This window comes from Leptonotus elevatus, chromosome 5 (genome assembly GCF_054856555.1).
Source record: "Leptonotus elevatus isolate MCC_2025b chromosome 5, RoL_Lele_1.0, whole genome shotgun sequence".
NCBI classification, from domain to species: Eukaryota; Metazoa; Chordata; class Actinopteri; order Syngnathiformes; family Syngnathidae; genus Leptonotus; species Leptonotus elevatus.
In genome coordinates this window covers 14,561,149-14,572,056 of record NC_141243.1, presented here as the reverse complement: position 1 = coordinate 14,572,056, position 10,908 = coordinate 14,561,149, and the positions used below count along the sequence as shown (strand labels likewise).

At 39.2% G+C, this 10,908-nt stretch overlaps 2 protein-coding genes across 4 annotated transcripts; one reads left to right on the top strand and one right to left on the bottom strand.

Moving 5' to 3' along the window:
* Positions 1-254: 254 nt before the first annotated feature.
* p2rx2 (purinergic receptor P2X, ligand-gated ion channel, 2) lies at positions 255-10,343 on the bottom strand. 3 transcript variants are annotated; one of them, XM_086076865.1, is made up of 12 exons: positions 10,252-10,343; positions 4,290-4,425; positions 4,117-4,188; positions 3,515-3,590; positions 3,329-3,425; positions 2,101-2,181; positions 1,873-2,029; positions 1,480-1,610; positions 1,313-1,403; positions 1,174-1,239; positions 1,013-1,090; positions 255-941 (listed from the first exon to the last, which is right to left on the bottom strand). In XM_086076865.1, the coding sequence occupies exons 2-12, from the start codon at positions 4,353-4,355 to the stop codon at positions 840-842; spliced, it is 1,017 nt and encodes a 338-aa protein (XP_085932991.1). In that variant the 5' UTR covers positions 4,356-4,425; positions 10,252-10,343; the 3' UTR covers positions 255-839. The 3 variants fall into 3 exon arrangements, with proteins under 3 accessions (XP_085932991.1, XP_085932989.1, XP_085932990.1); XM_086076863.1 differs by lacking the exon at positions 10,252-10,343 and adding an exon at positions 4,571-4,853; XM_086076864.1 differs by lacking the exons at positions 2,101-2,181; positions 10,252-10,343 and adding an exon at positions 4,571-4,853.
* pes1 (pescadillo ribosomal biogenesis factor 1) lies at positions 5,654-10,269 on the top strand. Its single transcript, XM_086076862.1, has 15 exons — positions 5,654-5,799; positions 6,010-6,089; positions 6,163-6,316; positions 6,419-6,528; positions 6,651-6,822; positions 6,906-6,995; positions 7,141-7,257; positions 7,405-7,482; positions 7,575-7,664; positions 8,574-8,704; positions 8,802-8,927; positions 9,018-9,202; positions 9,308-9,429; positions 9,508-9,666; positions 9,907-10,269. Exons 1-15 carry the CDS (start codon positions 5,776-5,778, stop codon positions 9,979-9,981), a joined length of 1,713 nt encoding a protein of 570 aa, XP_085932988.1. The 5' UTR covers positions 5,654-5,775; the 3' UTR covers positions 9,982-10,269.
* Positions 10,344-10,908: the final 565 nt, after the last annotated feature.

Sequence of the window (10,908 nt, the reverse complement as noted above, 5' to 3'; positions counted from 1 at the left end):
TTTTTTTACCGTGTTATATGTTCCATGCATGCAGTTGTCAAGTCTATTTGAAAGTAGTACATCCTCTGTTGTCAATCTGTGCAAATGCTATCGGCCGCCGTCACGGGTACCGATACCTTGAAATAAGGCCGGAATCGGTCCAATAGCGATACCGAGTAGCCGTACTCAACCAGCCCTACTAAAAATGATGAATTTAAACAGCATTTTTGGTACAGAATAATATTGTTATAAATATTGACTCTCCATATTCACACATGAGCCACAGCAAACTAACCATTTCTAAAACAAATGCAATGGTAAGAAAGCAGTATTAGCTTGTCCTTACTGGCTAATAACACACACACACACACTATGTTTATGTCCCCACATTTCACTCATGTTTATCAATTATTTTACATATACCCACAAAGATGGCTGAATTTGTTCCCAACTGAAATGATCCTTCACCCACCATGGCAGAAATGGATCGATTACTCTTCGGTTTTCTCCGCTGGCCGAGATCCAGATGGGTTTAGAAAACCTCCGAATCTTGTTAAGAGGCATTTTATGGGAAGTGACTGACTTATTGGATTACTGCTCATTGCTCATCTTCCTGATGCTCCTAGAAGCTCGCTCTCATTACACATCGTGCACCTACTGCTGTGTCCAATGCATGCAGTGTATGTTGTATGTGTTATGTTTGTCTTAAAAAAAAGAAAAAAGTTGACATTTCAACAGCATTTAATAAAATGACTGATGATGCACCTCCAGCAGCTTGGAAGTCCTGAGAGAACGTGAAATGCGGTTATGGGCCGCGCAGGCCACAGAAAATGTTGATGAGGTTTACACAACGTATGACGTCACAGCGGCACACCATCCGACAAGTCTGAGTGGTATGAACTGAAGCTGGTGATGTAAAGCAGTTGTGGAGCAATGGAATCATTGATCGGTTCATCTATGACCTGGAGAGGAAAATAGACACCGTTTTACTTAAAAAGTTATGATGTGATGAAGTGAGAGTAGCAATACTTACTTCATCAAACTTGCTGTCGCTGTAAACGTCGTCCTTGTCAATAAAAGTCAGCATGATCCAGTCACAGATTATGGTACACTATTGGTAAGAGTGAGATGGAAGTTGTGTCAGAAAGCGTTTTTCATTTGGACAAATGAGGATGGATGGGATAACTAACTCACAATTCCCACCGAAGTCAGAGCGGTCACTGTACTGATGATGGTTGGGATTGGGCTAAATTTACCCGCCTGCAAAGAATTTGCATTGTAACCATGCAGAAAGTCAGAAATAGCTGTCGATTCTTATAAAGCCTCCGCTTACTTGTCCATGAACAATGACATCCAAACGAATGCCATAAGCCTTGATAAGTGTCCGAGACTCGATCCCATTCTTTTGGTAATATTTGGCAAATCTGGTGATGAACATGATTGCGGTTAAAACAGACAATCAACTCCGTTTTAAGATTTTATCCTACCTGTGAAATTCACCTGCAATAGTAACCCGAGTCGGCTTGATCCTTTTTGAGGTCAAGACGCCTAAAGGAATATTTGGGTTTACAACGGGAAGGATCCAGGTCCAGGTCACAGTCCCAATTAATAAAAACACCAATCACCCCTCCCTGAGGAGTCACCATAAAATTGTGTATTTAGAGGTGCTATCAGTATAAAGGTGCAAATGTATTGTGTTTATGGACAAATTACACAATCTATTGAGATTATATTGACCCACTGGCTCATTTGAATGAAGTATCGAGTGAGCCCAATGCTACCAAAAACAAATGGCGTGACTCTAACATCAACTCTGTACAATGCAAATATCCTCCGTGATCTGATTCGTCATCATTTAACATCAATCTTGGAACACAAACTATAGCTACTAACCGTGCTGCAGAGCTGACTAAAATTCTCCCGGGCTTGATGTGCAATGTAGCCCAGTCGGAAGTTGGGACAGTAGGGCTCCTTCTCCTCATCATATTGACATTTGTTCAGGTATTTGTGCATGTTGCGCCTATTTGAAGCCCCCTTAATATTGCCCATGCTAAGGAGAAAAACAATCATAAATTAGGATTTTATGTGTGACCTTGCATGCGTATGTGAGTGGACACGTACCTCACCGCTCCAAACTTTGGGAAAGATATGTAATTTCGGATGAATACAGTGAAATTGATGGCCTCCACCAAAGGCGGCTCTCTGTAACCATTAGACACTATGGTTCATTCAAGTGAGTCCAATACAACATATTACAACACGGAGTTGTCTTAGGTTAAGTATAATTTGCACAATTTATTTGAGAGTTTCTTTTGACCTGCTTTTTTTTTTTTTGCCCTTTATTGATCAGGGTATCATTTTTTAGCAACTTCAAGTGTTTATTTTACATTTACTCGCAAGATGTTATTTAAAAGAAGAAAAATACTTTCTTCATGAGATTGTTGAATGTAGTCATAACCATAACAACCACAAAGTATTCCACTGGGAATCCCCTTAGTTGTCTATAGTATGCTACGTTTTTCAACAAAAGAATCAATAATTTCAGCTCGTTTCAACAAGTAAGTCGTCTTTTAAATGACAACGAATGTATGAGAGAAAGAAACTGTAGAAATTAAACCAAATTTAAGACACTGTAACCATTTTTGCCCATGATAACATGAAAAGTAAGCTACTGGAGTAAGCTAAGGAAGCTAAGTAGCTAAGTAAGTACGCTACTACTTTATCGCTTTGAGAATAAAAAGGGGTTGGAGTCAAGGTTATTTTAGTTAACTAAAACTAACCGAAAAAAACTTTTAAAAAATTAAACAAAAAATTATCGTTAACAAAATAAAATAAAAACAAAAATGCTTTTTGAAAAACGAAAACGAACTGAAACTAACAATAATTATAGCAAAAATTGTCCTTCGTTTTAGTCTTTGGTAATTAATTTAATGCATGAGCCTTTTGGGATGATTTTAAATGTGATTTTAAGTAGATTTATTTTTATATTAACTGGAAGAGGCACGTTAATTGAAAGTGTGTCACACAAAAGTGACGTCATCTAGCAGCAGCCAATAGAAAAGCACCTTCAAATGGTGTTGCTCCCATGGTGTTTTTTTAAATATTGTGCACAATACACATAAAAAAATAAAAAATAATACTAAAATTAACTAAAACTAAGCATTTATGAAATAACTAAAACTAATTTTAAAAAAGTAACAGAACCACCTTGAAAACTAATTAAAACTAACTAAATAAAAAAATAATAATAATAAAAACTAACTAAAATGAAAAATTCCCAAACTATAATAATCCTGGTTGGAGTATTGTCCGTACTGTATGTTATTTGGTAAACCTTGGCCTTGTTTACCTCTGGACCGCATACTCTTCGATAGGACACCAGGTTTGGATCTCACAGGTTTTGAAGGTGTGGTTGTAGTATCGAATACATCTACCAGTCCTCCTGCCTATCAAACAGAATCAATGAAGGAAAGGTTTGCGAAAATACTAACTAATCATGAAAAACATTTTGTGAGCACAGCAGTAGAAACCATACCATGGCCATTAAAGTCGACCTGTCCTTGGACACAGTCTGAGTCTCTTGAGCAGTTTGCATTTGCAACACCAAAATACTAGAGACAAATATAAAATGGAAGACAACCCAAAAATGTTCAATATTGCGTATGTGCCCCCACTAGTCAAAAGGCATTCCGATTAATATTGTGTTTGTGGAATATGAGTTAAGCAGCAAAATCCACCTGTTTTTATCCATCTCAGTTGGCGGCCATTTTGCTGAAAATGACATCACAGTTGCTCAGGGCTCAGGTAAGGACCAATCACGACTCAGCTTGCAAACATCACATGACCAAACTCAGAAAACAGGTGAACCATGATTATTGGTCATTACCTTAGCCCTGAGCAACTCTGATGTCATTTTCACTCGACAGCAAGTGGCAAAATGGCCGCCAACTGAGACGGATAAAAACAGGTGGATTATGCTGCTTAATTCATATTCCACAAATACAATAGTAATTAGAATGCCATGCCTCGACTAGCAAAGGTACATAGAACATATTAAAGAATATTTTTGGGTTTACTTAATAAATGCATACAATTTAATGCTATTTCATTTATCCAGCTTGACTTAAGGACTTTTACCTCAGCACAGGTTCCTTGCTTCTGGTCGTATGTGACTTCCCGTCTCAAAATTGTTGTAATGACATCCCCGCCCTGCGGGAGGGCACGATAACACTCGTCAAAAGGCTTTTCCTCCATGAAGGGAAGATGCATAATATGCAACATAATGCTAAGTTGCGTGACAGCTTCTTCACCTCTGATGGTCGAACATATTCCACAGTGTCCAAGATTTGATCTCCAAGGACTGCTGAGCCTCTCATGCGAGTGTAAACTGAGCTCTCAGGACGTGTTTCACTTTCTTGGTACGCTTTCTGACTTATGAAGACGTACCTTGAGAGCACAAAAACACAGATGAAGGATACAAAGCTAAATAATACCATATGATATTTTAACGGAATATTTGTGGCAGCAATATTCTGACGTATTACCTTTTTGACCAAACAAGTACAGTATGCATTCAAATATACAATCTTACCAGACAAAGTAGGTGATGACAACAAACTGAACTGCTCTGTATATGACTCCAAGTGTTAGATTCTTAACCACCATGATTTTGGGGGTTTCATAGTCCCAGAAACCAAGAAAATAGTCTTTTAAACACGCACGCAGTCCCATGATTAATTTATATAATATGCTATTCTAAAATATCCTGCCTTGTTTCAGAACCTTGCAGTTCCTGAAATTTGATCTCACTCTAACCATGCAGGTTCAATTATTTCTTTGCTCTCAGCCTCTCTGCCCAATGTCCAGTGCGCATCTCCTTCACGCGTTACTGTACTTGCCCCAACCTGAGAGAAGACAAGAGGGTGGAGTTGAGATGAAGTCTTGCCCTTTATTATGATATTTATTATGATAGCCTTTGCATGTTTATGACATCTGGCCATCTGGGGCTATTTAGCATAATTTAATTAGTCTTTATTAAATCAAATTACACAAATAGTCGGTGTTATGAAAATGTGATGACACTGCTATTCAACCATCAATTCAACACGTAATGTACTCACAATTCCTCAATGCATTGGTATATGAAGACTTACTTGTCATTATTACACAGAATTATTAAACAAGACATACTCAGTTGCTGTTAAATTTTAAATTAATCAGTCTTCACTATTTACATAAGGTCTGACAAATACAAAAATTCTACACATCACATCGAATATAAGCTCAACTGCATATACAACATGCTGTACTTTATATTATTATTATTATTGTTATTATTATTATTGGGCAGCTCAAAAATTATTGCTGCACTATTAGGTATATCTATTCAATGGTCATACTCATGACTATTTTATTAATTAATAACTGTACTGTTACAGAAATATTACATTATTACACTATTACATGAGTAGCTTTCATAATATACGATTAGACGCTTGAATTGTCAAATGCCCAATGTTGTTTGTAATTGTATGTTTGTTAAAAAAAAGCTTATTTTTGTTTCGTTTTTTTTTTTAAACAGTGTTATTATTTTAATTATTAGCGGTAGCGCAGCAGTGTTTGTCAAGATGTTATTTTTATACAGGCAGATAAACGGGCAGCCCAGGGTCCTGAAGTCTCCTTCTCTGCGCATGTCATTACACGTGCATGGGTTGCTTCTTGTGGTAGTTCTCGTTGCAATCACACTTTTTACGACAAATATACCATTTTACATCTTTGCGGACTACACTTTTGTAAATGGGAGGCCTACAAAAGAAGAAGGTAAATGTCGCCGGTACCCTCATGCCAAACATTTGACAGTGTTGACAACGTGGGAGCTAGCTACTAGCTAGCGCTGTAGCTAGTACCGTAGTTTGTTTTTCTTCGCTGGTGGAGTTCAGTAAAATGATTAAAATGTTTTCTTTAAAGGTTTAATCAACTTGTACACTAGGTTAAGGCATGTGATGATATGTGTTTGGGTATGTTTTGCAGTATGAGAGTGGCTCTGCTACAAACTATATCACCAGAAACAAAGCCCGCAAGAGATTACAACTAAACCTCCCAGATTTCAGGTAAATTCATATAGGTACTGCTTATGTCATCACTTTGACTTGTCCTGAACACGTTATTTGTTTGGATTTTCAGACGACTATGCATTCTCAAAGGCATTTACCCTCACGAACCCAAGCACAAGAAGAAAGTGAACAAGGGATCCACAGCCCCGAGGACATTTTACCTGCTCAAAGACATTCGCTTTCTTCTGCATGAGCCAATCGTTGGCAAATTCAGAGCGTACAAGGTACTGTACAATATGTAAACACTAGTAATGAGCTTAAATTTCCTGTCTTTGTATATGTTATTTTGACTGCCCTTTAATCATATCTGTTCTTTCTTTGCAAAGATATTTGTCCGCAAACTTAAGAAAGCTTATGCAAAAACAGAATATTCTGCAGTGGAAAGGCTAAAGGATAACAAGCCAACATATAAATTGGACCACATTGTCAAAGAAAGGTAAGAAGTTTGACAGTGTGACCCATACTTTAGCTATGTAATGTTATCAGTATGAAGTCACAGTAACACGAATTGTATCCACCTACAGCCAACAACTTATTTTTCTTTGCGTTATGTTTTAGGTATCCCACGTTCATTGATGCTCTCCGGGATATTGAAGATGCACTTTGTATGTGCTTCCTCTTCTCCACATTCGCTCGAACAGGAAAATGTCACGTGCAAACCATCCAGCTCTGTCGACGCCTCACTGTTGAGTGGATGAACTACGTGATCGCCTCTCGTGTCCTCAGAAAGGTACCAGCTTAAACTCAGAACAATTTTGTTCGGCTAAAAAAATAAAGCACATTTGTGAATGTCGTTTGTTGGATTCTCTGCAGGTTTTCATCTCTATCAAGGGAATATATTACCAGGTTGAGGTGATGGGGCAGCTAATTACATGGCTGGTGCCGTATCAATTCTCCCATGATGTAAGTGCACATTAGTGAAAAGCAGCATAGTTTGTAATGATTTTGCAATTACAGAGCAAGCATTCAAGAAGACCCAAAATAATGTTGCACTGTTTGATACAGTTTGCCTCAAACGCTTTGATCCTTTTTTGTTTTGCTCTTTTAGCACCCTACAGATGTCGACTACAGAGTCATGGCAACTTTCACAGAGTTCTACACAACTCTCTTGGGCTTCATCAACTTCCGACTCTACCATTCCCTCAATTTGGTTTACCCACCAAAGGTAGAATTAAGTTGAAGGCTTAATAAAGTATGCAACAATGTTTGAGTGTTGCCATGTTATGTGTTTTTTTTTTTTTGAGCAAATAATTTTAAAAGGATCTCAAATCACACATTTAACTACAGTATGCTGTTTATGTTTTCTTCCTAGATTGACAGTAAAGCAGAGCAGGAGCTAAAGGACAACGATGAGGAGGACTATGCCTTGGATTCAGAAAGCTACTTGGAGGTGAATATCACAGTCAACTGTGTTAAACAAAGGTCTTTGAATGTCTATTTGGTGTGCTTGTAAATATTTATTGTGGATTTTCTTCCATGCAGAAACTCTCCGCTTTATGTGCAAGTCTGACCCGGGTGGTTTCTGCTGCGGAGGAAGAAGAAGCGCAACTGGACCACTTTCCTGCTGACGGGGTAAAAAGCAAAAGGCTGAAAACATGATTGACTGCTTCAAGTGTTATATATATATACACACACAGAGGCCTACATAAACTTTTGTGGTCCGGTTCCGAGCTGAGAATCTGCTCTTATTGTTCGTTGAGCTTTCTTTTCTTAATACTTTTCAAGAGGAAAAAATTCAAATGAATGACTTGCCAAATACAGCGTTCCCTCGCTAGAACATGGTTCTTCTTTCGCAGCCTCACTGTTTCACGGATTTTCATTTGCATAACTTTATGTATCACAGGTTTACCTGTGTATTTGGTCGTTTTCTTATTTTTTTTTTTTTAGAGCTCAGTGTTATTCATTCGGCTGCCTTTCTGAGTCAACATCTCATCATTATCGCTCTCTCTCTTTTGTTTTTTCTGTTATTATTACTGCCTTTAGATATGAAGAAATCAAGTGTGAGTAGATGAAGTAATTGGTCTCTGAGGGCCATAAATGCCAAAGCATATGGAGGTGTGAAACGGGGGAATACGGTCCTGTGTTTGGTTGCCAGGGTTGAGGTAGAACCTCACCCGTGGAAGTTGTAGTTCCAATTCGAGGGAACAACTAAATCGTCTTTTCCTTTCAGCTTAATGTTTTTCAGAGGTTGCCAAAGTGCCCTCCAGTCTGCATCTTGTGCTCTAATTTCAGCTATTTGCTAGTCTTCCCTCACCTCGTACCCGGCCCACCCATTTCCAGCATCATTATGCGATTATATTACTGTCCCGCTTCCCCACATGTCTAAATGGCCTGCGTTGAGGAGACTTGACCTGAAGTTCAGCACATTGCCATAAATTGAATTGCTGCTTCCTCTTAAAGTATTATCTCTTCAAATAAATTAGAACTTGTTTGATGACTGGCTTTAAAAAAAAATTTTTTTTTTAACAACGTTCCTTGTAGGAAGAAATGTCAACGTTGGAAGAAAGCGAAAAGGAGCACAAGCAACAGGAAGCCCAGAAAAAGATGTTTGAGGGCTTGAAGTTTTTCCTCAACAGAGAAGTCCCCAGAGAGTCTCTGGCTTTTGTCATCAGGCGAGTTGGAACAACTGCACTTAAAACACAATGACCCGAAAGGCTAATGTACTCCTGCCACATTGACGACTTCCGTTCTGGGTATCAACATTGACAGGTGCTTTGGTGGCGAGGTGTCTTGGGACAGGACCGTCTGCATTGGGAGCACGTACGATGAGACCGATGAAACTATCACACATCAGATTGTTGACAGACCCAGTGTTGGCACGCAGTACATCAACAGGTAAAGTAAATTAATTTGTTGGAGATGTTTCCATGTCTATATCTCTTCAGTGATAAAAGCTTCATAACATTTCTCGTGTTGCTATTTCAGGTACTACATCCAGCCCCAGTGGGTGTACGACTGTGTCAATGCCAAAATGGTCCTTCCTGTGGAGGACTACTTCATCGGTGTAAATCTTCCACCGCACTTGTCTCCATTTGTGGATGAGAAGGAGGGAGACTATGTTCCTCCTGAGAAATTGAAGATAATGGCCTTGCAAAAGGGAGAGAAGACTGGTAGGGCCTTTATTGTCAAAGTTAGAACTAGGATGATTTAAAAACATGGGTGCTGAATATGGTGGTATTTTTGCCTCATTACTTTTTTTTTAATTAACAACACAGCCCGTCAAAATGATGAGGAGAGTGCAGAGGAGGATGATGATGATGATGATGAGGAGGAGGAAGAGGAAAAGGTACAAGAGAAGAAGCTCAAGAAGATGGACGAGCGACGATCCCAGGCCAAGGTTTGACACATGAGCCATCATCATCACCCCTCACCCGATACTTTATAGGCAATTCAAAAATGGACTTGATGATTTCAGGTCAAAGTGACTCCCGGTAAATTGAAAGTGGATAATTCAGCGCAACGGGAGCAGCAGGAAAAAGCCGAGGAGAAGCGACTGGCCATCATGATGATGAAGAAAAAGGACAAGTACCTCTACGACAAGATCATGTTTGGAAAAAAGAGAAAAGTCCGAGAGGTTTGTCCCGTTTCTCATTGATTCAATATGGATTCCCATCCCGATAAGTCCGTTTGTGCTGATAAGTCTCACGTTTATAACATACAATACGTTATTTACATTCTTATCGTTGCCGTGTGGGAATGTTAAACACTTACGCAAACGTGTTTCAAAAAGAAATGTGCAGGCCATGTGACCTCTGAGTCAACTTTTTGCCAGAACTGCGTTTGCTTATTGGGCTCTGTTTGTCGTCTCTCACAGGCTAACAAGCTCGCCGCGAAGAGGAAAGTTCACGATGACAACGAAAAGGCCAAGAAGAAAAAGGCCCGGAAATGAATTATATTCAGATTGTATTTAACGTCAATATATTGAGTGCTGCGAGCTCACGTGCTATTCAAGTCCTTCTGCGTGAGTCATACAAGTGTGTGGATGCATCAATATTTGCACAATTAGCTTTTAGAGCATGATGATAATGTAGTGACTGTTTATCATATTGTTCACACGCACACGTTGCTCCACACCGTTTTAACTTGTGGACCGTATTAGCAACACAAAGCAATTTTTTATGATCATGCAACAATAATTCAATAAAATTAAATATTCTACCTGTTTCTTCACACATCACCTGTGTGTCTGGTCCACATCTGTGAGGTTGCAGTCCGACACACTTCCCCTTGAGATGCTCCTGTTGTGGTTCTGGTGCCCCCCCCCCCCATTCACTTCGGAGTGCGTCCTCTTCACCCCAATCTGCATTCCACGCAAGCCCACCCAGTTCGGGTCTCAGCCTGGCACTACGGGTGCCTGAAGGAGCACGATGGGTGCTCAACAAAAGAAGCAGTGTCGAGACGGCGCGTCTTACACAAATCGAGCCAGAATGTTTATGCGCCGACTCGGTCAGTTATTTTTGCAAACACACACGCAACCAAATAAAAATTTGATGTAATATGTAACTATTCATTCCCTGGTCACAGTATTAGGTCCAATACGAGAGCGCTATCAATAAATTCAGTTTGGAGTCCAAATTTAAATCGGGTTTGTTTAAATGTTAGCGAACTTCACTACTGGTCCATAGTAGTCCTCCAGCTGTGTTTGTTTCTTAACAAATGTTAATGAGTCAATGTGACCCGTTCTAATGTTTATTCGTTAAAAAAAAATCAAAAATCAAATAATGCAATGTTTTAACAGGAGGGGGGGATTCAAATGAAGGCCAGCAAAGTGGAACCAATGGGTTTTTTTAACGTCACAACTAAAAAGAACTGGGGA

Coding starts and splice junctions, on each gene's coding strand:
- p2rx2 (XM_086076863.1), bottom strand. CDS start 4,710: ATGGGACTGCGTGCGTGTTTAAAAGACTATTTTCTTGGTTTCTGGGAC. Junction 4,189..4,289: donor AATATGTTCGACCATCAGAG/GTGAAGAAGCTG, acceptor GCCCTCCCGCAG/GGCGGGGATGTCATTACAAC. Junction 2,030..2,100: donor CCAAAGTTTGGAGCGGTGAG/GTACGTGTCCAC, acceptor TTTTCTCCTTAG/CATGGGCAATATTAAGGGGG.
- pes1 (XM_086076862.1), top strand. CDS start 5,776: ATGGGAGGCCTACAAAAGAAGAAG. Junction 6,090..6,162: donor CTAAACCTCCCAGATTTCAG/GTAAATTCATAT, acceptor TTGGATTTTCAG/ACGACTATGCATTCTCAAAG. Junction 7,258..7,404: donor ATTTGGTTTACCCACCAAAG/GTAGAATTAAGT, acceptor TTTTCTTCCTAG/ATTGACAGTAAAGCAGAGCA.